Raw genomic sequence first — 27155 nt, forward strand, 5'->3', positions numbered from 1 at the left:
TTATTTCTGAATATTTTTAAAGAAATAAAACTATTTTGCAAGCTTTTTTATCTCTCTGGATGAGAACTGCCTGGATACAGGAGAATAGCCTAAACTTAAGTTCTCAATAATTAACGACCTACTTTGTGGGCTTGCAACAAAATTTACTTCCTGAGAAATTTTAAGGTACTGCCTTATCAGTAGCACCCTTTAAAGTTTTCAAAGATTTGGGTTGCAAAGAAATTATTAGTTCAAGCTAATAACCTTAAAAATCAAGAGCATGACCATAAAACAATAACCTACAGAAATAATTTATTGATGAACTTTCTAAATATTATAGCTGTTATACACTGCCCTGTGTAACTGTCAACAATTTCAAGCAGAGTCTCTTCTTAACACAATCAAATCATCCAGCAGGACATTCAGCACTTACTAGTCCTACCATTTCTTGCCCACATAAGCTAGGAAGATAGAAAGATTGGGGAGGAGGAAGATTAGTGTCTGGAATTTATATTCATAGGGTTTTTCCATATTTATTACTGGAAGCCTTGTCTCACCAGAGGTGTGAGAGCTGACACTGCTGCACTATAGCATGTAGTGTTGAGCAAAACATACATTTGGTAAGGGTTACTCTCTCTGTTCTCTCTTAGAGTTGAAGAAAAATATTTACATTTTCAAAACTGTTCCCATGCAGAGAGAGGCACAAATTGCGCACGTAACTTTCTTGCTCTCCAGACTCTCATGGAAAACGTGTACAAAGCTTTCACACGGAACATAAAATGGCAAATAGTGCCTGCAACTAGCTCACAGGGACAGTTCGAGCTAACAAAGATGAAAGAGTCAACTTGCAAAGCAACAATAGAAGTATCTTTCATAATGACACAAATCAGATACACTACAGGACATATTACGCCATTTGATCCACTGACAGTTTTATTTGCTTATCACTGTCTCCAGCAATAAACTGAATAATAGGTTTCCAAAAGAAAACAAAGAACCGTCTTACAAAAAGAGCAAAGAACAGAACACATTGATGATTTTTTTTCCTCATAAGCAGAAAATGAGTACACTTAGATGTCTGTGACAGTCACCATTACAAATTTCTATTAAAAACCTCATAAAATAAAAATGCAAGTGACTGCTTGATGCATCTGTAGGACACAGACACACCTTTAGTGATATACTAATTAACAGCACACATTTTCCCACATATCAATTACATAGTTACGACATTAATAATTAGATCTCAGACATATCAAAAAAGACTCCGCAGTTACACTGATAACAGACTTATCCTGAGCTATATTAGCATGACTGCAAAACAAAAAAAACCCTCCAGCAGGGTTATTTTTAACAGACAATGGTAAGCAGCTACTTTAAGCACAAATTTATTACTAATCTGGCTCACTGCTTTTCCCGCAAAACAGTTGCACCGACATAAACAGAAGCCATGGTGGGTGGCAAATGACCGCTTTAGCAGTCTTCGCCGATGAAAATACCTCAGGCTTGGCTTCCACGAATACTCCAGTTCTAGTAAGAGACTTAAAAGGAAAAAAATGTATCTCAATTTCTCTCCCATGCAACTACCACTGTATGAAGTTAGCTGCAAATGACTGAACTTTTCAGTCATTTACCCTCTCTAATACAGCAGCTCCTACCATCATAACTGTCCTCAGTTCTACCTCAAGCTGGTAACTCTAAATTCTGTTCTTCCCCAAAAAACCCTACACACCTGTATTGACACATCTGAATTTTAAAAAGCAATATACAAACTCTCAAGCAGATATTTAAAACTACAAATACCTTACGCAACAACAAAACTACACTTTAACTTAAAAATTTAAAAATTAGCCCTCCTCCAACCAGGAGGAGGTTCTGTGCATAGCTACACAAATTGCTCTGCACAGAACACAAATGGATAGCAGGGGAGAAAACGTAATTTAACGTGTTGGACACCATACTGTGCAATGATTCTTTTGTATCTGAACTGGCCTGGTAACACTATAATTGCATTTGTATAATACATCTGAAAGAATAATTTTGCTCCTTCTAAGTTGGATGAACTCAAAGAAACATGAAATAGAAAAAACGAAATGGTATCTGTATCTGCACTCAGAAGCCAGCTGAGACTCTCAACACTCACTGGTTTTAGATTTGCTGCTACAAGTACCAGTCAGTAATGTGACAATTTACAATTTTAGTAAATATACAGTTGTCCTGGTGTTGTGAACCCCACGCCCCGTTTTGGGCTGAAGTTGGGGGGGGGAGCAATGGAAGGAACTGGCCCAAGTCATGTGGCCACGAACTGACTTATAGGGGTATTCCATCCCATTCACGATTTCCTCCATATAAAAGCCGAGCACGTGGACTGGTTTTCTCTTTTTTTTTTTTGCATCGGCTGCTCGGAGCATCGGTTCTTTTTCATCGGACTGCTTTCCTTCATTCTGCTGTTCCTGCAAGCCAGGGTCTCGTGCTGTTTCCGGTTCAACTGTAGGATCCTCCTGGACTCTAGGACTGGTTTTACAATATTTGTTTCTGTGTTATTTTTCTCTGTGTTCGTTTTCCTAGTCTTAGTAAACGTTTTCAGGTTTCCCAATTCTCTTTTCCTTTACTTTTCTCTTTTCCTGTCCTCCCCAAATCCTAGTGAGAAGGAAAGGGAAGGAGAGACTGGGGGGGGTGGGCCTGAAGGGAGAAGGGGGAAAAAGGGTGAAGGGAAACCATCTACCACGGTTTTGATTGTCTCCGTACGATCAAACCACGACAACAGTACATTTTAACTTAGAGGAAATGTGTGCCCTAGCAAAGATTATGCACTTCTACAAAAAGTTGACATAAAAATCTTAAAAAATAACTTTATCTTCTCTTCACCTAACACCTTTTTTTTAAAAGAATAATAAGGCAAAGAAAAAAAAAATCTAGCTTAATCAGTCAAAACACATTTACATTTGTAGTGATGAGTTTACCGAAGTAAAAGAAAATTTCCCCAAAATCTGTCCGTTGGGCAGGAAACTGCTTTCCACAGACTGACACAGTAAAACTGCAAGTAAATTGTGCTATTAACAAGCAGCAACCATAATTAATAAATAATACCAGTTGGCTTAGTCCTACTGGTTCTGGAAAAGATTGAGGTGAAGTTCAAGAGTGACTAACCATTTTACATGCCATCTGATAAGCCTCATATTCCCATATTTTGGTTGTAGATGTTCAGGAAGAGGAACTATTTTCTGTTCTCTTTTACCTGCTGGCTCGCACAATTACCTACAAAACTGCGACACTGTTCATTTAATTATCTGTTTCCCTCAAAACTGCAGAATTCTCTCCATGATTTCATGCTAAAATCTTGTTGACTTTAAGCAGATTTTAAATGAAGGTTAGAAGTTAAGTGCCTTTGAATTGAAGCCTGGAAAATTTCTGGAGTGCAAGCTTCACAAGAACAAGAAAAGTTTGACAGTTTACAATAAAAATAAACAATTCACATTAAAATTATCTAAATTTTGATAAAGTATCCAAAACGTATGTTTCATTGAGATTCTCCTCTATGTCACAACTTTAGATAAGAAAGGACATTATACTGTCCTCAAAACCACTAGTGGTTTGAGTAAGCCTTGAGTTAAACAAAAGCACAATAGTATAATTAAGCTAGCATGTTAAGATGGTGTTTGTAGACAGACTGAATTCTGGTGAAGACAGTCTCACTAGAAGACTTCACCAGTTGTTTTGTGCACAGTCCCAAACAGGAAGATTAACTGGAAAGCTGTTACTACTCACTGAATGAACTGAAATACCCGTTTGCTTCTCTAGAAACATCTTTAAAGCATTTGGGGACAAGTAAATGGAAAATCTGCACACAGTACAATTTTAAAAGGAGTGGGCAACCAGCGGTACTAAAGATGATGGAGAATCTTTTTCATCAGAGTGAAGTATTAAGTTGTATTTATTCCATACCAGTTTCAATACAGGCCACCACATTTTGCACAAGAAAACATCATCCATAGACACTGTATCAGGATATCCTCTTGCCAAAGAAGTTTGTGCTGCAGCTTTTCCAACTGACACACTGAACAACTGCTTCGCTCCAGCCTGCATCTGATGGTACCTTGAGACCATCAGCAGCTCCCTGTCCTTGCCTTCTGCGGCAGCCATGCACAGATAACAACACCCACTTCTTTACCAGACAGTGCTAAGCGTTTCATTTGCAAAAAGGACCTCTGTTGATGCTCTACTCCTCTGCTTCTTGCCTGATCATACAGTAAAAATTCAGTACAGTTTCAAAAGCAAAATGAGAACTCAGTGTAACAATAAATCTTATCACATGAAAAAAATATTCCCTTCACTGGAAGGGTTTTCTGTATATTAGTCAAAGGAAATAATCTGTACCAATACACACTAATAATTTCAAGAGTGTTGTTAATGTATATGCATATTTTAAAGAGTAACATAGACGTAAGAACAGTTTTGGACTGTCCTAAATTCACCTAACAACAACAAAAAAGAGCCCCCAAACACCCAACCAATCAAAAAAATCCATACTTTTACCTTAGGTAATATTTTAAGTTTTACTATTTTTAAACCCGCTTCAAGTGCACACACAGCCATATTTATTTTAAAACGCAGAAAGACCAATACAGAGGCAGAATCATCGCCTATCAGTCAATACCAGACAAGTCACAAGAAGGAATCTCACAGTAAGTGAACTTTTTCTGCATAAAACACTATTTAATTCCTACATGCCAACTGTTTTTTTTCCCCCAAATTCTGATTTATGCCATTTTTTTATTATTATTACATAACTATGGCATTTCTCATGACCTGGGCAAGACTCTTAGTTGCTTGTTACACTTTCTGTGTTACAAATCCACAAAATTACACTGGTGCCCAAGGCTTATTAACTCCTTTTGCACACAGGTACTAACTTGCAGGAATTTTATCAGCTCCTGTTCCAGAAACTTCCTCTTCTAGCAACTGAAGCTTCTCATCACCTCCTGACCATTTCCAATCTTACATTTATTCCTGTTCAGCATAAATTATTCATTTTTATGTAAATATTGCTTTTCATCCTAAATACAATTTTCTTTGTACTTGGGAGTCTGAAAGGAAGAGCCATATGTGATCCTTAGCAGATGATTAAAACAAATTATCTAACGATGCTGCCTCAATTACAAGGGAACGATGATGTGCTCTTTCAAAATTAAGAAACTTTCCAACAACTACATGGTGGTCATAAATGAGAGCTGTTCAAACAGGCAAGAAGCTAAAGAGAAAAGTATTATAAACTGCCTAAATTGCTATCCTGTTCATTTGCCTAGTACGTAACAATAAAACAACCTAAGAGTCAAAATAAAATACAAAAAGACCAGATGGATTTCTAATAGCAGCATAGAAGCCAAATAAGCACAGTACTTCCAACTCTATAAACGAAGGTCCTGCCAAGGAGCCAGATGTAACTAGTGGAATATCTCCTACAGCTTGGCATTGAGGCACTTCAAGTTCCATACGCAAATGACAAGGAAAACATAATACTGTGTATTTTATCTGGCTAGCTGAGTGTTTTCTTTCAATTTTTCAGTCCATCTAACTTCTCTTGTGAAAGAATAAGCAGATGCAAAGAACTGATACACTCAAATTCAAGGCTCAAAAACCTTCTTACATTAGCACACTTTCTTTCATCATACAATCATACATTTACATAACACAATTAGCTTTTTTGTCTTTTAGAGACGCAACAGATTACGACTCTTCAGTAACTCAGTTGTCTCTGTAGGAATGCATGCTTATAACATGGCCAAATTCCAACTAGAGAGATGCTGCTCTGGTTTCAAAGGCCATCTAGCGTCAAGGGGAAGCTTTCCACTTCCTACGTAAACTAACACAATGCAGGGAAAGATTTTAATTAAGGAAAGAAAATATATTTCCCATCAAATATTTCTTAGTATTATGCAAACATAAAACTATAAGGTACTGTCTTCAGAAAGCTATGCAACAGTATTGTAAGCATTTATTTTTTATATATTTATTTGTGCAAGTCACCAGTTTACTAAATATTCAGTGGTCAAATAAATGCTGAGGATAAACGAAAAAACCTAGTTACACTGCAGAAGACAAATTTAAGTTACCGAGTTGACGAAATATTTACAAATATCCTTGTTAAGATCTTCATCTAAGATTTGAACTCAGAATTCATGTTTGCAGTACAGTACACAATGTCGCAATGAACAGCGCCACAGCCAACCAACACAGCTGCAGCAAGACTGTGGTACCAAAACATACTCAAAGCTCTCTTACTACAGACAAACACTGTCAGTCAGTAAGTGAAACCTAATTCAGAAACACTTAAGTATTCACATTTTGTATTCTTCATTAAGAAATGTTAGTTTGTGTACATTCTTGGCCTTTTTCGACATGGAATTTCCTCTAAGTGTTTTGTATTTAAAAAGGAAAGTAAGTGTGTTTTATGTTGTACTGCTCGACACACAGAAGATTACTTCTATTGCCTTTTCAGCAATTGGGTGAAGAGTTACAGAAACTACAGAAGCACCAACACCCTTGTTATAGCCCCTTATGATCTTTTTGAAAAAAATCTTAAAGTCAATCCTTCCTCACAAGTGAAGGAGTGTGAAAAATTAATAAAATACATGGATTTATTTAGATCAGTGGAGAATAACCAAGAGACATAGAAAGCAAAAAAAGTTGTCACTGTTTTTCCCTTTTCGTTCCTTATAACTCAAAAGGAAAAAAAATCTAAGTGCTTCTAATTTCAATAAAGGAAATATTCCTTATAATTGCCATAAAATCTAGAAAAAAAGGGAGATAGTGGCAAAAAAATTTAAGCGATCTGCATTCTGTAGTTCTCAAAAAAAAAACAGCTTTGGAATGGTTTGGTTTATAGCATAATCTCATAAAGTCTGAAGATAAATAATTGAAACACCAATTTTTCTTAAGCTACAATTATTTCAAATAAATTAACTTTGGAGGTTATTCTACAGATTACAAGTATACAAAATCAATGCTATTTATAATTAGTGATTTTTCTTCTCTCTTTTTGTATTTCCTGCTGTTTAGTTTTTCAGCTACTGAAGAATAAAGGTATAAAGCCTTTATAATTAAGTATGCCACAAAAGTACATTTTAATGTAGTCTTAAAAATTCACAAAAATCCAGTTAAAACACTCAAGCCTTCAAGCATCTCAGAGATGTACACATGCATTAACTGTGCATGTAAACAAATAAATATTATGTCCAACCTACTGAGAAAACACAAATCCAATCAAGACTAAGAAATAAATTTAAAACCTACTGCTACCATACATGAAGGAGTTCCAATATTTTTGAAATTCCTTATTTTCCTATTTTTGGGTTAGTCAGCCAAAATGTAACATTCAATTAAGTTCTGACTTTAGGAAGGTAAACACTACGTGTGTTTAATGGTAATCTAATGTAAATATTTATCATGAATTAACAGGTAGCACTGACAGAACAAATACACAACAAAGAATCCACATCTGCATAAGCTAACAGGAGCCATGTACATATAGTTACCCTTGTTTTTCATTTTTCTGAACAAAACCAAGACATATTGGCATCTGATTTTTTTTTGGCAACAAATAAATTATTTTTATTAACACACCCTGATGCTGACTTAGGATGATTCCCACAATTTATACAAAATCTAATAACACAGTAAGTGCTCTTTCATTAACAACACAAATGACCTGCTATTTGTAACAAGGCTACAAGCTCCTGCACAGCATGCAGAGGAACTCCCTAAGATTTCAAATTTTAATATGTGTGCACAATTAACATAAGCAACCTAAGACAGGCAAAAAGCACAACTGAATATTATGCTTTATTTTGCAACAGAATTTACATAGAAGTCTAATGAGTGCAATGTTTCACACTCAAATTACCGAGCAAAAGGCTATTATTATAATAATCTGTAACAACTTCCATTGCACTTTGGGGAAGCCCTATAATCTAATGCCCCTCTCAACCACAAAAGTGTGGGGTTTTTTCAACCTCTCAATTTGCAAATCTCAACGTTTCCTACAAGCACTATCAATTTCTCTAGAATTAATTTTAGCTCACTGACAGTCATCTCACTCTTCTTATTTAACATATGTACCTAGTTTTTTAGGAGTACTTTGTCCAGTTTGTTTGTTACACTGAAAAGCTCATTAGTAAAGTTTTATTTCACCACAGAATCAAACCTTTAATAATTCTTGTGAAAGTTCAGCAATATCCTTGAACTGACACTGGTCAGCAAGGAACAAACAGAATACTGCAGTACTAGTGACATCACTAGAAAATAGGATATAATTCTACTACCTCTACTGCCTGAGATCCCTTTTATACAGAGAAGGATGATACTAGGTTTTCAATTTTTTTTCACAGTAGAAACTCCTGATTTAATGAAAATGCAACAAAAGCCCATCCTCCTTTTAGAAGTTATCTCCTACCTATATGATCTACATACTTTTTGTTCTAGGTGTTTAATTTTACATGTTACATTATTCAAATGAGAAAACCATAGTTGAGAAGATTAAAAAAAAAAAAAAGTTAACCTCTGTCCTACCTTCAAAAGCTGCTTGCCAATTGTTGGACTCATCTTTTCATCCACCATAAGAATTACTATTCCTCTGTCATCCATACCTCGGCGGCCTGCACGACCTGACATTTGAATGTATTCACCTGAGGATATCTAGGATAAAACAAGAAAAAGAAAAAACGTTATCAAACGTTAGAAAAATAGCAAAAACATATAAAGTGATGTTTACAATTATACAGTAGATAACCACAATATATAAAAATTAGCAAAAGAGTTATCCAAGATGTGAACTTTTCATAGCTTGAATTCATTACCCATAAATTATCACTAAGCTAATACCTTCAGATAATGTATCGTTCCATCCAAATTATTCAAATGTAATACTGAAATACTGACATACCAAGCAAGAACAGCATTTCTATGCCTACCAGCTGAAACTGAAGGCATTATAAGGAACTGAGACATGGACAAAAGCCACCTATAACTGGTTCCATATGAGACAGTGAGTTAAAAACAGGGGGTTTTGTCATTTGTGGAACCTGCATTTCTAACAACTTCCTGAGTTTCACTCTAAGTCAGACCTCAAAAACTACTCAAGGAAACTGTGCTGAACCATTTTAAAAACAAGAGTTCCACATATATGATAGCTCAAAGGTAGCTAATTCTCACACGTATCATAAGGACATGCAATCAGACTGAATGAATCATGAAACTGAACAGCCCACACTAAGACTGAAGAGATGTTTACTTCATAATGCACATGGTAAGTCAGTTCTCCTGTTTACTACAATTTCCACAACTCTGAAAGATGAACAATAACACTAATTTACAGTTTTCCTGTAATGACTTGTACACCTTTATTATTATTATTTACACATGAATCACATACCTGGCTTTAACATCTAAAACTTTCAAATATTTAAAACTTTCAAATATTTGCTTTACAGCTGTTTATGAAACCGTCTTTCCCTCTGCACATCTCAGCCTTTCTGTGAGCTACCCAAAATACTCCGCTATAATAGATCAATACTCTCCTGAGGTAAATTATCTCTGTCAAAACCTAAGTTTACTGCTTGTTATGATACAGTACTGAGCCCACTTGTTCTCCACATTCCTCTGAGACAAAAGACAATAGTTGAGTCTCACAGTTTTGGACAAGTTCTGCAGAAGTCTTAGCCTAATCCAATGTCCACTGCCAACAAATCTGTGTTTGATGCCGTTCTGCTGTATCCATTAAAATAATTAATTTCATGCATAATCTGAGGAATCTTGTCTTCAGGAATTTGTATACTGATTATAAACGGATCAGTGAACAAGGAAATATTATTGAAAGAAAAAATATTTTCTACTACATTGAAGTTTATACATCAAGAGAATATTTAATCCTAATAACATTTAAATAATGCAATTAAGTTATTCTACAGAACCTGTTTTTCACTTACCCATCGGAAATCTTTTCCATCAAATTTACTGGCACTTGTAAATAGCACAGTCCTGGCTGGCATATTAATTCCCATAGCAAAAGTCTCTGTTGCAAATAAGGCCTAAATAAACAGACTGAAGTTTAGCAAGCTAAAACAAAGGCTCTTAAGCAACTGTGCAAATAGTCAGATATTGCTACACAAAACTTCTTCAGATTTTCCTACTTATGTACAGTCAGCATAGGAATATATGCGCATTCAGTATTTGAAAACTGGACAAATTCTTTCCCCCTTCCCTTATTTCCCTGGGAAAAGATGAAAACTAGTTAGATGGGACCATGTGAAAGATCCTAAAATAAAACACAAGGGAGTGCAAGTTATATTAATGAAAAATAATAGTTAATTTCCACATTTGAAGTTTGCAAGAACAAAATAGTAGTTAGCTACCCAAAAAAACCCATAACTTACATTTAAGGTTAGATTTTTCTGAATGTACATCCCTTAGAGCAACCAATAAACAGCTTGGTAAACATTTACTGTCATTTATAGGAGCAAAATGTATCATAATGCAGTTGAAGAAAATGATAAAATTAGACAACTAAGTTTAAATATTTTAGAATAATATGTAGTATACTTAAAAGCAGAGCTGCAATTGTGCACTAAGACAGCTAAGGCAAAGTATTAAAGACTACAAACATTTCCTTAAAGACAGAAAAAAACCCAACAGCTTCAAGAATTGCTTTTTTTTCAGATAAAGATGGACGCATTTATGCAAATATTTATATTTCTCGAGAAAAGGGACTTGCAGGCAATTACACCAATTAGCCTGTGCCACTGGAACAGCTACCAGCTTCCAGAGCTGCTGTGTGCGTTTGTAGAACCCCATACGTATACCCACAGAATGGGTACCTCTTTTTAAAATTGCCTATTTACTGGTCCATACAGTGTTCAAAAAATTTTTTGTAAGTACTAACACTCAGGGTTCCTGCATAGAGTTACACTCAAAACACAAAGCAATTTTTAGTTTGGGATGTGCTATGAATCTTCCACCTTTTTCAGTCAAGGAGCAGATCTCCACTATAACACTAGCATACATTCTGAGCTAAGACATACTTCTCAGTTCCTCAGGGTTACTGGCTCTGTATTCACAATAGAGAAAAATGTAAATATGGACATGAAATATATACCTTTATTAGGCCCTCAGAGAAAAGAATTTCTATGGTCTCTTTTAAGATAGGAAGCAGACCGCCATGATGGATACCAATTCCTCGCTTCAGAAGAGGAAGTACATGCTCAACCTGGGAAGAAACATATAAAGACCAGTAAACAAATTTTAATATTTGTTACTAAAAAAAGAGACCCGTATGGAAAACCCCAACATTGCCCCTAATGTTAACGTAATTAAGTATTTATTTTATTTTAAATACAACAAATAGCCCTTAAATATTATTTTCGGGTTAGAACTAGGAATAATATGAGGGGCAAAGCCACAGGCCAATCTTTTCAGCAGATTAGTCTTAAATTGGGTTAGGCCAACTGCAAAGCGATGCCCTAATCTGCACATGCAGTTAGTATTTAAATTACCTCTATTGAAAAAAAATGCCTCATTTAAAATAATTTTTAGGAAAAGTGATCCTAGTACGCATACGATGTTTTGTTTCAGTTTTAGTTGCAGTCATTTAACTTATTGATACATGTTGTAAAACAGTGACAAAGCACCTATGAGAGCCGTACAAAGAAATTCAGGCTGTAAATGACTGAATTCACCTCTTAAATTCTAAAAGCATTATGCTTCAAACAAACACCTAGATAAATTTAGCTTTGTCTCTGCTTTTTTTTTTCTTTGAAAACAAAGATTCTCATTAACAATCTATTAACACTTAGTTACTACCTCAGAACTTATTCTGATACTATGCTTTTGAGATACCACTGTATACAGAGGCCAAAACAGATTACTTGGATATAATGCCACTGTTACAAGCTTACAAAAAAACCCCAGCATATAAGACCTTACATATTGTATTCCTATTTTCCATTTTTCTCAAGTTCACAAAAAAAAGGTATGTGGAATCCAAAGCAAGCATGCATGAGCAAAAATTAAATGGCTATTTTTCTCAAGAAGAAACTGCCATAATTACAAGATCACTACATTAAGAAATGATGGGCACAAATAAATAAAGGAAAGAGGGGGGTAGAAAGAAATTAGTTTTAGTGTTTGTTACAAAAGTACTGAATCCTATAACATTCTGTCCATTTAGGAGCTTGTATTTTCCCCATAGTAAACATGGTAATTATGCTCAGTCATTATACAATAAACTAGAATGCTGATACATCAGTGCAACTTTTTGAAAGGATCAGCAGTTAATACCTGATAAAGTGCATACTGCACTCTCATTTGAACTACTTCCAGACAGTTTTAACCCAGACAGATCTCCTTATAAGCCCTTATGTTTACTTAAAAACATAATCAAAGTCAAACCCATGGTTATTTTTGGCATATGTCATTTGCTGGAATCACAAAGGGAAGGAATCCTAATCACTCAGCCATATTTCACAACGCCAAGAAGCAATGTGAGAGATATTAAAACTCAGAAAGATGAATGAGAATATACAGTTTATGATTTGTGTACCCACCACTAAGACCCACAGCCTCAAAAACTGCATGAAACAGGAGAGCAGCAGCTACCCCTATTCAATCTCCACTCACCTGAGGAAGCTTTTTGTCTTCATCTGACAGACAATCAATTGCATTATTGAACACTTCTTCAACCATCTTTTTTTCTTCATCTAAGAAGGCAATTTGTAAGTTATTACAAAATCTAGGAGGATAATACCATATGTAAATAAAGTGTTACCACATTCTAATATTTACAAAAGTTTACAATAAAAATAGCGTGGAAGACTGTAAAGTCTATACAAAACCACCCACATGGGGTCAGACAACCAAGACTTGAATTACAAGCCTGAAGAAGCCAAGAGTAATCAGAAGTAGATGTCAGGGAAAAGGAAAACAGAAAAAAACTGGCAGAGTAATCCAAACTTCAGCTATTTCCAATCTTGTGATTTCTCAGTTTTTTGTACTTTCTGTCTATTTTAATAAACCTCTCCCTCTTTCTCTTCTACCTACTAATCCCTGTCAGCATGGACAGAGAGGCTCTTCCTGTTCTCCATTTCTCAAAATCCTCAAAGTTTACACCCTTTGTACTAGAGTAGTACAAATATCAATAATATCTATTTAAAGGTATAACTGAAATAACTAAAAATGCACCTCTGCACTTGTGCATATACTTACATTATCTGACAGAAATTATTGCATTGTTTTGCAACACTGAACCAGAATGCACAAAGACTGAAGAAAGTAAGCAAGCAAAAACCCTGAACAGTTCATAGACATGAAATTATACGCTGATTTACAAAAAATTCCTGATTTTTGTTACCATACCGAGAAGCTATGAACTTACTTTCCAAACTTCATCTTAAGATAAAATTTAAAAAATCTTCTTTGTTTACCTTTTGCGTTTTAATCTGAGAAGAAAAGGGAGGAAACAAAGAAAGAAAACTGGACAGACTACTTGAGAAAGAACAGTCTAGTGGCTTGTCATACAGTTTTTTTGACTTTGAGAGAATAGCAATTTTTCTAATGGACGAAATGTGAAAATTTTGGAAGAAGTATTTGTTTTGATCAGTCTTCTCCCATTATAGATATTCTTGTGCTGTTATTACAGTGAACAGGATTTTGGAGAAAAAGAAAGCTAAAAATACATAAACAATTCAACATTGTGATGAGCAAGTACTCTTTGTGCACCTATAGTTTCCTCCTGAAAATAGCCTGATGTACTGGCACAGTAAAAAGTAATACATATTTTTCATGTGCTTTTACATCTAACCAGAGTGACTTTTCACATCAAACTACAATTGTGAAAAAAAATATGTTTAATTTATCTGTACCTGTATTGAAATCCAACTTTGTCATCTGAAGTGCATAGGCTTCACAGTCTTTCTTACTGAAGCTGAAAATAATCACAGGTTGGAAATTCCTTTCCATGATCATCTTCACAATCTTAAAAACATTTGATGGACCTGCAACAATATTAAGTTCTTTTAAATGTAATTTTAGGGAAGAAAAAAGTATCTTAGGGAATAACTGAGACACAAACACAACTTGCATACAATTTTGCTCTATTACACAAGTTACCTTAGAATGGGATTCAAACTCACCTTTCGTTCCTCCTTTCCTGCCTTTCTGATCCCCTTTTGCCAAGTCTCCTGCATCTCTAAGCACTTGCATTGCTGTATTAAAATTATCTTCTCTGAAATCTCCCTAGACACAAACCAAAACATTTGTAAGCTATTACTTTTTAAATATACAACTTAAAAATCGTTATTGCTTTGCATAGCCAGTACCATTACCCCATATTTACAGGCAGAAGGAAAAAAACTATGCATAAGCTGGCAAGTGAGTTTACTAGGTCAGTAGCACAGCTCAGAATCACATTGGTCTCTCTGAAGTTATTGCTCATTGTTCTATTCACCAGACCACACAAGACCTGTCTAATGACACACCACCATACCTGACTTTAAGAAATGTCTACATGAAACTACACTGCCCAATGAATACCTAGCTTCAAGTGCAGTACAACTGTTCATGGCATTGGCTACTGCTGTGCAAGCCAATGATGAATTTTAAACAAGTCATCACTTCAAAATCACCATAAGACACAAAGGTATTTTGCCCACTCAACCAAAGTAAAATTTAAACATCACTACATTTTCTTTTGAGTGAGAAACAGTATGCGAAACATCATCTACTTTGCAGATTTACAAAAAGCAGCATGCACTTTGGAAAAAAAAAAAAAAAAGCAAGTATAAGGGAACTTAAGACAGCCCAGCAAAGTATTACTCAGCTGACTACGTGACTTACAATAATAAAACCAATCTCTTCTATAAGACTCTGAAAATCTATCACCAATTCAGAGATCACTGTTACCCGTTTGTACTTCATTTTAACACCAACATCCTTTGTATAGCAAATCCAAATTTTGCAAGAGATCAACCTCATGACTGATATGCAAGGAAAAAGATCTTTCAAAAAAATGGAATGTTGCTTACATTTTCATCAACAACTAGATGCAGTCCATCTCCTCCCGCTGGGAATATATAATGCTGCAGTGGTGTGGGTCGATAGTCAGTGTAAATCACATGGCAAGGCTACAAAGAAAGAACAGCATAAACATTAAATGTTTCTAATTGCATTGTAAAAACATTTGCCTGAAGGAAAATCCAACATGTTACTATTAAAACACATCTTCCTAAAAGCCAGAAAGTATACAGAAACTAAGACAACAAATCTTATTTTCTGAATATGGATTTTGTACTGATGTTGCTTAAGAAAAATGGAAGTTTGCAAATCCTTTAGAGGAACACAAGTTGGCTACAAAAATTCTTTCTCATGAACACAAGGACAACAGGTAATATTTCCTTCTGTATTATTACACAGACTCCAAATCTCAACACCTTTTAAAACCAAAGGAAAAAATGTTAATTTATGTTTCATTAAAAAAAAATGCAGTGTTTCTTAACCCTCCTAAAAAAGGCACACAGTAAACTTTTAAAAACATTTATGGTTTTAATGCATGGCAAAAGCCTGGTAGAAAAAAGATAAACACTTCCTTTACAACATTAAATATTAGATAAATCTGGTTTAAAAAAAATCAGTGTCTACTGTTATGCAAAATAAAGTCGAGGTTTTGCGCCAAGCTTAGATAGATATCTCCTATATCAAGCTCCCTTCATCACAAACAATGTAAGAATCAGTTTCTGGGGTATTTTAAAAATCATACCAACCCCTTATGGATATTAAGTTCCCAATTCTAATTACCATAATATTTTCTGCAAAAGCACCTCTTAAAAAACAGAGTAAAATAAACCCAATGGTTACGGGACAGGATAGATTTCTTATATTCTTCTTTTCTCACTTTGTTTGTATATACATATAGTTATTTCCTACAGATTTGTGATTTACTTCTGATTTCTGCATGGCCTTTTTTGCTTTTTCAAATAGATCCTCCAGTCTCCTGAAAACCATAGTATGCTCACCATGCTTCATAATTTAGAATATTTGTTGAAACCAAGCTAGTGTCAAAGTAAGAGTGGAAAATACACTTCAAACAGTTTTAATGTTGCTGTGCAGAAGCAACAGCCAGTATAGCTGCAAAAGCTAGGAGTACAATAAGAAAAGCCAGGAGTGATCTATACCATCATTTATAAGAAATACAGTGACCAAAGAGACACTCAGTTCTCATCAACCAGAGGCAGTATTATGCCACAAGACAACAAGGATGGAGGTATACTACATCAGAAACATTACCTGTTTGTGAAGATGGCAAATCCATTCAGCAAACTGACGTGCATTTGGAATAGTTGCAGAAAGGAACACATAATGAACATTGTCAGGGAGCAAAATAATTGTTTCTTCCCAAACCACACCACGTTCTGAAAATGGAAAAAACAACATGAGAAATTCATGTGATTAAAGCCTGTTTTTCAGCTCTGAAGCCAAAGAACAGGAAGCTTAAAGACAGAATAAAACAAAAACTAAAAAATGCCTTCCCTCCGTAAATGGGGTATATCAAACATACCAAAGCTCTCGAAGTGGCTTTTGCCTTGGCAAAGAAAATGCAGACAACACACAGTATCTTATATACATTCAGTAGAAAACAAATTCTGAATGATTTATGCACAAATATGACTGATTTTAAGAGAGAGAGTAAAGATTTAATTCTTCGAAAGACAATTTGTTTTTGGGAAAAGGAAAAAATATTTCTTGAAAACAAAAATTGTAGATACAGGATACCTGAATCTCTCATGTAGTGGATTTCATCAAAAATAACCCATGCGACTTCTCGCATAACCTCAGAACCTCTGTAGAGCATACTTCTCAAAATCTAGAAAAGGAAAAAAAAAAATGAGATCCATCACATGAAATAACAGTCACATATTACAGAGATATCAGTAAGAAACTGCCAGAATCTTTGGTTCACATTTACATGGCAATATGAAATTTTATTTTGCACAAAATTTAAGAGTATTTAAAGATCAGCTTTGAGAACACTTTACAAGTTGATTCCAATCTAACAAATCTCGTGATACGAGATGAACTGGCTTCCCTTCAAGAACACCAAAGGAACATGAAACAACAAAACATTATTTTTTCTCAGCCTCTGTGTGGCAGTATACTCGTAACAGGCCTACATATCTACTTCTGCCAAGTCACCTTCTTCCCTCATCCTAATAGATAACCTCTCCATAACGAACAAGAAATCTTTTGTCAGAAATCAAGCCATCCTGTCTCTCTCTACCACAACCTTTTCCTACTAGAGTTTTGTCGATAAGACTCTTAACTCCTTTAAGGTATAAAGACAGAAACAGGAAAATTCCAACTCATGGCTGGACAAATTTCTACAACTGAAATATGGCAAAACTGTGCCAACAGTACTTCGTTACCAAAGGTGAAAATCTGTATGTTGCTGGACTACTAGCATCTAGCATGAACCATTCAACTACCACTCACAGATTTTCTTCTCCCTATTTTGTTCCCTAGAACTAAATACTGACCCTACACAATTCAGTAAGTCTGACTGATTTGCGGCATTTTACATCTACTCAAAGAGAACTCAATGTCTCAGGCACTCAGGAAATTAAGTTCTGCCTTTCTCCATGTGAGAATGAAAGCTACTGCGTCACAGTCCAAAAGCATGAATTTACACAGATCTACTTAACTTTTTCAACAACCAAAAGTTAAAATGTTAAACAGAGACATACTGAACGTTAAAGTATTTTCTACCCTAATTGGGCTCATTGTGATAACTTTAATTTTTTAGTATTGGACCTGTTCAGTCAAATAAAGGTACAAGAAAACAGAGAGAGATCAAGAATTAATGTCTGATCTTACCTCAGTTGTCATTACCAGACAAGAAGCAGTAGGATTAATGGTGACATCCCCAGTCATCAAACCAACATCTTGAAATTCTTCATACATCTCACGGTACTTCTGATTACTCAAAGCTTTAATTGGACTTGTAAATATCACACGCTGCTTCTCCCTCAAAGCCAGGGCAATTGCATACCTGTATTAAAACATCGTACATATAAAAGTTGTCAGGTAGACAGTGAGAGCATATTACTTTCCTCTAATCTTCTGCTTAAAAAAATAAAATAAAATATACAATTCAGAACACAAAGAGAATTATATTAAGTATTTAATATCTAGATTATTAAGCTCAGTGCAATCTTATCTACATATGCCTCTTTGGAAAGCAACAAATCACTGACAAGAAGTTAACAGTTTTTTTTTTTCTACTTTAAGCTAAAAATCCAATTGTCAGCATCTCATGATAAACTTATTATTTGAACCCATGCTCTAATTTATCTACATGTACATCTCACTTCTCACGTCATGTCAGCAAAACCATTTGACCATCAGATCAAACTCTGACAAAAAACATGCACTATCTTTTAAACACTTCTTGTCAGATAAACACCAAATTGCAAATTAAATCAAACCAGTGCTTCGGACAGAACAAACACAGAAGTAGCTCCTTATTAGTCATAGACAGGGTCTAGCAAACAAAAGGGTTTTTGTTCTAAACTCATGTAAATGCAGAAACTTTTTTCTATACAAAACATCTCAAGAAAATCAGATTGTTTAAAAATAAAATGCACCCACTAAACAAGATTACAGAAGTAATTTTTATATTCAAGAGTAGTCAATTCAATTTTAACACTGATGATGGTCCAAAGTTTGAATCAAGAAACAGAGACACAACAGCTACAAATGATTCAACAAAACAACACAACAAATACCACACCATTGCCTTATTAGAGCAGGTCAGAGAATAACTTACTCTGCACAAACAGTTTTACCAGCTGAGGTATGAGCTGACACTAACACAGACTGGTTATTATCTACACAAAGAATAGCTTCTCTCTGAAATGCATCAAGAATAAATGGATATTCCTAAACAAAAAAAAAAAAAGAAAGCAAAAACATTACTTATTTTTAACACAGATTGCTACTTACATGTAATTAATTTTGGGACTGATCTAGCATGCAAAGTACAGGCAGAAATGAAATCTTGTAGATATTTGTAACTTCAGATGATTTTAACCCCATATTTTGCAATTACTTTGTATTTAAAGATTTTTATCTAATATCATAACTAAGATCTTTGCTTATGTCTTCTTGTCATATCAAATTAAAAGCTTGCCTTGATGAACTAAATTTCCTCTTCCTAAATTAGTAAATTAGAGAAAACTACACCATACAGCTGAAGCCACTGCCTGATGTTGTAGAACAGTAATTGAAATCACAACAGGCTATCCACTCTATTCAACCACAGAATTTTATTCTACCAAATTTAATTTAGAGAAACACAATCTTACTTATGACTGGATATCATTTCAAGATACTCTTTTCCAAGCCTTACTGACAAAATACATGATTCTTCCCTCTACCCTTGGCTACTGCCTAAAGCGTACACAAAAAGAAAAATAAATGCAATCTATCACATACTTTTGCAGCTTTTCCAGTTCTTGGCTTCAGACCTGTGAACTCTTCGTCTGCTGGAAGTGCAACCTATAAAATACAATTTAAATAAAAACAGTTGCAAAATTCTCTAGTGTCCATTTTGACATGGCAAGCTATGAAGACCTGGGGAGGAGATGTAAAGTGAATGAAAACTGATTTGAATTTCTAATTTCCTGTTTCTATGAGCTCATATCTCAAGGCTTCCTTCCTTCTTCTCACGAGCTTTTCCCACCAATAACTCTATCCTCTTGCTCACAACAATACTCCTTCTCTCACTTCTCCAACACTTCCTACTGCCTTGTGAGAAATATTCTTGCCATGGAACATGAGTTCTTCAGGCCAAGACAGCCATGGTTTCTAGCCAATGGACATTAGAAGCAATTACTCAGTTCACATTGGTAACACTCCCTTTCCAAGAACAATGTATCTATACAGGCAAAGTTCTTGTTCCTGGCCAATATCTAGTATTCATCCATACTAAATATTTAAGCTCCCTCTATTTAAGCTCCCTCTAGTTACTAAGTGAATGGTAAACCCCATCTCAAGGTAACAAAGACTATATAGATTCATAGGCTTTAAAATCTGTATTGTCAACTGTATACACAGTTCATTACAAAGGTCTAATCATACAGGGTCTTTGAATGTGACCCTAAATCACTTGAGTTAGTTCGGGAAGACAGCACAGAAAAGGAGCACAAAACTATAAGGAAGTTAAAATGTATGTATTTAATTCTACAGAAACTCTTTGTGACAATTACTTTTGGATGAACGAAGATTTTTTTTTTTCAAATCGCATTAATACTTCTGATTTTTCATTTTTCAAATCATATTTATGTCTATTAACATGATTTGAAAATGGGACAGTTTTCATTATTTTGCTTTTATATTAAAAAAAAAATTTCTCTCTTTTTACCGAAACTTAATTTTCAACAGTAGGCAGTTTCACAAGGAAGCCTATCATTCTTGAACCAGAATAGCAAAATATTTCAATGTCATGCTGCACGCTTAGATTGCACAATGAACACGCGCCTATTTTAACAACTAATAGGTTTTCCACCTCAACAACAGGACTCAGAATATGCTCAGTACATTTTGAATACAGAAGTCTATACAACATTGAGTCTTACACAATCACTCATTTTATTGCAAGGATTGTTCCAACAGCTTCTGGTAAGATATCTTACTAATTTTCCATGTGCATTCTGTGAATGCTCAATGCCAGGCACTAACCTCAAACCTCAAACAAGTCCATTCTATATTAAATACAATATAAAATAACGTATCTGCTGGATGTAGGAACGCTCTACAGAGGAACTGGATGGGCTGGACAGATGGGCCGAGGCCAGTTGTATGAGGTTCAACAAGGCCAAGTGCCAGGTCCTGCACTTGGGCCACAACAACCCCAGGCAGTGCTACAGGCTCGGGGAAGAGTGGCTGGAAAGCTGCCTGGCAGAGAGGGATCTGGGGGTGTTGATTGACAGCAGCTGAACATGAGCCAGCAGTGTGCCCAGGTGGCCAAGAAGGCCAAGAGCATCCTGGCTTGTGTCAGGAATAGTGTGGTCAACAGGACTACAAAACTGATTATCCCACTGTACTCAGTGCTAATGAGGCCACCTTGGGTGGTGGAGCACTGGAACACCTCCCCAGACAGGGAGACATGGCCCCATACTTGACAATATTCAAGAAGCAACTGCACAATGCCTTCAGACACATGCTGTGAGTTTTGGGGGTTGTTGTATGCAGGGACAGGAGCTGGACTTGATTCTTGTGGGTCCCTTCCAACTCAGGACATTCTATGTATCTATGATATTGTGATCATTACAAGACATTGAGGTGCTGAAGAGAGTTCAGAGGTGGGCAACGAGGCTGGTGGAGTGTCTGGAGCACAAGTGTGATAAGGAGCAGCTGAGGGAACTGGGGTTGTTTAGCCTGGAGAAAAGGAGGCTGAGGGGAGACCTTATCACTGTTTACAACTACCTGAAAGGAGGCTGCAGCATGGATGGTGTTGGTCTCTTATCCCAAGTAGCAAGTGATAGAATGAGAGAAAATGGCCTCAAGTTGTGCCAGGGGAGGTTTACATCAGATATTAAGAAAAAATTCTTCACAGAAAGGGTTGTCAGGCATTGGAACAGGCTGCCCAGGGAAGTTGTGGGGTCACCATCCCTGGAGGTGTTTAAAAAACATGTAGGTGTGGTGCTTAGGGAAACATTTTAGGGGTGGATTTGGCAGTGTTGAGTTTATGGTTGGACTCGGTGATCTTACAGGTCTTTTCCAACCTAAATGATTCTACGATATAGTAAATACAAGCACTATAAACTATATTATTAAACTGGCAGTAATGCATGTAATTCTATTAAACAAGCCCATACTTGTTGTACGCATTTTCACTGCACTCACCTCATGTGTACAACCTTCAACAGTTTCCACAGCTTGCACCTTTACTTGGGGCATCAGGTCTGTCAGACTAAAAACATGCAAGTTAGGATAGCCACAAAGGTATTTTAAAATCCTGTTTTCTTTATAAATGCGGAAATGTTGAACTTCACCTCTACTTTTACTGCAGCACTAAAAAAAGGATGCACAAACTTGAAATGGACAGTTGGCAGAGACTACTATCAGGACTAAGAACGCCTATGTTAAAAGTTTCCTACTGTACAAACCTATTTTAGCTACTGCTTTGTGATTTGTAAGACATTAAAAACTTGCACCACAAAACAGTACCTAGATCACATTTGTCCACATTCAAGTTTTCTAATTAAATAGGGACTTCTTTTCAAGACACAACGAAACAAAATTCAAGACTTGTATTCCTGTTACTAGTCATGACACTGAATAACAGCAGAGTTTTCTACATCTATGAGGTATGCACCTGCTTTTAGCAGCTGTGGACTAATTTTTATTCCATCAACCCTCCTAATCATTTTCTGAACTAACATAAGCTTCTAAGTTCCCAAGAATCTCTTAAGATACACTAAGCAGAAAAAGTGCCTGCACCGTCACTTCAATCTGTTTTCAAAACCCCTCATATCAGCTGTTATGAAGTTCTAGAAAGTAAAGGAGACACATGCAGATCCTAAAGCACGGAAATGGCATTCTTGTTTCCCTTCAGCTGCCTTATCTCCCCAGCTGCCAACAATCCAAGTATAATCTCTTTTCCATATCAAATACCTGTAATTTGTGCTCAAATTTAAAAGCATGTCTGTAATTAAGATTCTGAATATTTGCTGCAGTTATAATTTTATATGCCTTAAGAGCCTTGTTTCTGTCTCCTTGATCAAATACTTATTCCTGTATACCAAGCCAATTATGTTTTTCAGTGAAGTGGTACACACAAAGCCTGTCTGCTCTCATGTGCCTCACTGCTTACCTCTTGATGTGCCTGAAATCAACACAATGGTTTTGACCAAGATCCACTGATCCAACACGCAACAACCACAAATACGTATTTCATACTGCAGTTGCCTATCTGCCCGCAATATTACCTCAAACATATCCAGTGCTCGTCACTGCTGAAGCTGTACCACCAGCACATCCTCATTTATAAGGATAATGGAAAATCAAATTCATATGCAAATTCATCTTTATAGGGAAACACTGCAATGCTACTTACATCGACTATTCACAACTAGCATATAGGTAACTAGTACGTCTTGCTATGATCTCCCTACATAGTAAGCTGGGCACTTACTTAGCATCTTCTGATACAACGTCTTCCAATTTTGGCTTCTTTCCCAAAACGGCATCTTCAGCACTTTCAACTTCAGCTTCCCTTTTGGTCTTTCCTGTCACAGCTACTGTAGATTTTTCCTCCGATCGTTTTCTGTAACATAAACAGATAGTAAGTTTTAAGTTTGCTTTTTTTATCCACATATTTTCAGAAAATAAATGAGGTGTCCTCCAGGCAGCAGTGACCACACTGCATTCAAGGCACAACCCAGGGAACTTCACCATGAAAACCGAGGTGGGTTTCCAAACCGCGTCCCACGTGAGTCTGCCCGCACGCCCTGCCGCCCCCCAAGGACCCACTGCACCCAGGCTGGCTCCAGCTCCGGGGCCAGGGATCGCAAGAAAGCGCGTCCCTTCAGGTTGCACAGACACCCCGGTCCCGAGAAGGATCAGCAGCTCAGACAAGCCAGCAGGAACTCGGCCCCGCAACGCGGCCCAAGTCTCAGCCGCACGGCAGCCCCGGCCCCGCCGCGCCCTCACCCGGGTCTCCGAGCGCCCTCGGTGGTGGCCGCTTTACTCTTCTTGGCGCCGGAGGCGGCGGCGGCCGAGTCCTCCTCGAACACGCTGAACAGCTCGTCCCCGAACGCGTCCGCCATCTTGCCAGGCGGTCCCACAATGCCTGGCGCGGGACAGCCTTCCGCTCCCGCCTCCGCCCGGATCTTGTCTGCGCCAACCCCCGCGCTGCGCTCCGAGGGGAAGCAGAGCCCCCCGCCGCACCCGGGATCCGCACACGCGGCCCAACCCCGCCCGCCAGCACCGGGGCACCCTCAGCCTCCCCGGCAGGGCAACGGCCCGCAGGCCCGTCCTTCCCACAGCTCCCTGCGGCCGGCGCTGCCCCTTGCCCCGGATGCTGATTGCTGCGAGGCCCGGGCGGCCTGGCGGCGGCGTGCCGCTCCCTCAGGCGCTGGCCAATGGGAGGCAGGGGGCGGTGCCAGAGGCAGTACCCGTATGCAGGGCCGAGCGGGTGGTTCCGGTGCAGGCCAGGGGTGCTATGGGCGGCCGCAACAAGAAGCCGCGGGCGGGCAGCGCGGCGCATACCGCCTGCGCCGCCACCGCCGCTGCCCGGGCTCGAGCCGCCGCCGAGGCTGGCGCTGCGGCTGCCACTGCTGCTGCGGAGGCGGGTAACCGAGCGGCGCCGCGGCCGCCGCCCGCCTGCAAGGAGCCGCGTGTCAAGCAAGGTACTGGGCCCCGCGGCGTGAGGCGGCCTGGCCGGGGAGCCCCTGGAGCGACTGTGCTGTGGGGAGGAGGGTGCGGGTCCCTGGCGGCTGAGGGGTGCTCCGGCTGGCCGGTGGCCTGTGTGTGCCTGGGGCTCGCTGCTGCGGGACGACGCCTGCGGGCCTGGCGTCACCGGGCCTGGAGAGAGGCGCCTGGGATCCTGCCGGCACGGGGGCGATCGGGCCTGGCCGTAGTCCGTCTCGCTTACTGGGGAGGGTCCCTCAGCAGATGAGGCTTGTTGGTATGATCGTGTCGGGTTGGTTACAGTCTTTCTTTAGCCTATTGGCAGTTCCCTTGAAGCGGGTGTTGGTGTGACACTTTTCCTATTATATGTGGTCAAAAGCAACATAATATGGATTTGTGGTTTTTTGTTTGTGTGTGTGTCACAAAAATAGAAGTCCAGAGTGGTTCTAGGGCCGGTGGCACTTCACCGGTGTTGGGTGAGCAGAGGGATGGCTGTTCTGGGTGCAGCCTGAAAAGTCAGTGTTCTGCAGCACTGTGAGATGTCTGCCTTCAGTAAGCCAGCTTTGCCAGAAGTAGCTCAGATAGCTTAGAACATCAGTAACTGCTTGTGTTGCAAACTATAAGCAAATTGTGGAATGGCCATGCTGATTGAGGTTGCAGCTTTTTAACAAAAAGTCTTTCAATCCGTTAATGTGTTCAGGAAATCTAAGTTAACGCTGCTTTTACAAATTTGGGTTCTGCTAAACCCATTTTTTGTGTCTCCCACTCCTCTAATGCCGTGGTTCTCAGTTCTCTTCAGAAACTATTCTGCTTGTCTCCCAGATTGTCTCCTATGGTGAAGAAAAGGTCAGTGTAAGTGAAAAGCAAGTTAGCATGGTCTAAATACTATGTAGTTGCACAGCCTGCCAGTAAGTGCCAGTGACTGACTTGTGGGTGCAAACTGCTCTTGTAGCTCATGACCAGAGGTGACCACTTCTTTTCTGAAATGTGGTTACCTATGCCCAGTCTTGATCTAAAAATGGGCTTTCCTAGAGCCTCTCTGTGGGCAGCCCCGCAGAGGCAAGCTGTCCAGCTGAGGTTCTGGGAGGCAGCCATGCCTTCTGGAGCACAGCTCTGCTCCCCCTGGGGTGGCACGCAGCCTCACCAGGCTGTGGAAGCTGTGAGGTTGCTCAGTTTTTACCTGCGCAGTGCCAGAAACAGTATGTGTGTTCTGAAAATGATGGACTCCAACAGCAAGCTGTGTGTTGTGAGAAGCCAAACCATTCTGAAGACAATAAATAACTTTATGAATTAATGTTTTTTCTAACAGCTGCTAAATGACAGGTATTTAAGAATGGGCACAGCAGATCAGACCAAAGGCCTCTGTAAACCAGTGCCACCTCCTAGATAGGGGCCAAAAGCAGGTACCTAGGTAAGAATAGGTTAGACTTGCAGTGATACTTTATAAAGTATTCCCATGTGCTCCACCAGTTGTGCCTGAGGGTCTTCCTGAGCCAGGTGCAGTGTTTTTTCAATCCCTTCCCAGACTGATTGCTTTCTTCACTATGTTGTCGTGTCTGCCTTTGGATTTAGGTAAATGTCCAATATCCACAGCTTTAATGGCAAAGAGTTCTGTTATGTAGCTATGCACTTTGTAATAAAAAAAACCCTCAACAACCTTGCTTGTTTTGATCTGCCACTATTTTCCCAATTTGGCACTCCTTGTTCCAGCACTGAGAGTGAGTGAGCAGTCAATCCCATTTCCTCTCATTGCACCACTTGGGATTTTATATTTTGTCTGCTAAGAATCATACCCTTCTTCAATATTCCTGATTCAAGGGCCTTTCTGTACCATTGATTATTCTTATAATTGTTATGTACCTGTGTTATTTCTGGTAAATTAGTGTAATATTTGCTTGCACTAACCTGGGTGATGTTTGGTCTGCTTTAGCTACTGTAAACAATGTTTTCTGTGTTCTGCTTATGTAATTGATGGTTATTTGTAATTTGCAGGTCCAAAAACTTACAGTTTTAGTTCAGCAACAGATTCCAGTGCTGCTGCAAATCTAGATAAATCTGTTCTTAAGGCAAGTATCTTGCTTAGCTAAAGCAGCTTTAGTTTTCATAGTATTCTTCTAGCTGGGTAAAATATTTTTGCACCTCTTTTTTTAGTGTTGTGCAGATAAATTGCTTAATTTATTAGACATTGACTGCCTTGGGCTTGATGTGTTTGGGATTTTAGCTGTCCTTTAAGAAGTGAGCAAACTAACATGGCAGCAGAACCTCTATACTTTTTAAGTAAGAAATTATATATTGCATGCAGGACTATTAAAACTATGTTTGGGGCTTCTGCTGTGCATATGGGTCAGAGGAAGAATACAGATTTTGTACAACAAGCAGCAAACAAAGCTTGGTGCATGTTTTAGAAATTATTAAATACTAACATTATTATTTTACTAAAATTATTTTTAAAAGCCAGATAGGAAGGAGAGTTTCAGAGGTAGTATCTTGATGACCAGATTATTTTGTATTACTTCTTTTAAGTGGAGGAGGAAGGCCTTGTTCTTCACAGTAGAATTTTTGTTTAGTTTCCTTGCAGTATTTCCTTTGACACACTAAATTTCCTTGAACATGTAAATGGGCCTTTTCTGTGGTAAGGAATGAACTCTTCTATTTCAAGTAACAGTGTATAGCTTGCAAAAATAAAAAGGTTAAAACATATCTCTTATGCAAGGAATGATTAC

The 27155-nt window shown here is 37.9% G+C and overlaps 2 protein-coding genes across 3 annotated transcripts in view; one reads left to right on the forward strand and one right to left on the reverse strand.

Moving 5' to 3' along the window:
• Positions 1-23984, reverse strand: part of MTREX (Mtr4 exosome RNA helicase) — a gene marked incomplete at its 5' end in the record, with an annotated part of 45259 nt that extends 21275 nt beyond the window's left edge. The window contains 15 exons of one of the 2 annotated variants that reach the window (XM_082075621.1): positions 8548-8673; positions 9963-10064; positions 11129-11239; positions 12649-12728; positions 13890-14021; positions 14160-14262; positions 15051-15149; positions 16309-16433; positions 16795-16885; positions 17893-18067; positions 18845-18957; positions 19513-19575; positions 21925-21991; positions 23216-23347; positions 23734-23984. In XM_082075621.1, coding sequence (XP_081931747.1) covers positions 8548-8673; positions 9963-10064; positions 11129-11239; positions 12649-12728; positions 13890-14021; positions 14160-14262; positions 15051-15149; positions 16309-16433; positions 16795-16885; positions 17893-18067; positions 18845-18957; positions 19513-19575; positions 21925-21991; positions 23216-23347; positions 23734-23849 — 1635 coding nt within the window. Of the gene's footprint in view, positions 1-8547; positions 8674-9962; positions 10065-11128; positions 11240-12648; positions 12729-13889; positions 14022-14159; positions 14263-15050; positions 15150-16308; positions 16434-16794; positions 16886-17892; positions 18068-18844; positions 18958-19512; positions 19576-21924; positions 21992-23215; positions 23479-23733 lie in introns of those variants that run through there. The other variant, XM_082075620.1, reaches the window with a different exon arrangement.
• Positions 23985-24090: 106 nt separating this feature from the next.
• The window catches only part of DHX29 (DExH-box helicase 29), a 32495-nt gene continuing 29430 nt past the window's right edge, over positions 24091-27155 (forward strand). The window contains exons 1-2 of the mRNA XM_082075618.1: positions 24091-24431; positions 26425-26498. Of these exons, the coding sequence (XP_081931744.1) occupies positions 24101-24431; positions 26425-26498 (405 nt within the window). The 5' untranslated portion in view covers positions 24091-24100. The remainder of the gene's footprint in view (positions 24432-26424; positions 26499-27155) is intronic.

This window comes from Streptopelia decaocto, assembly GCF_964273445.1.
Source record: "Streptopelia decaocto genome assembly, chromosome: Z".
Taxonomy (NCBI): domain Eukaryota; kingdom Metazoa; phylum Chordata; class Aves; order Columbiformes; family Columbidae; genus Streptopelia; species Streptopelia decaocto.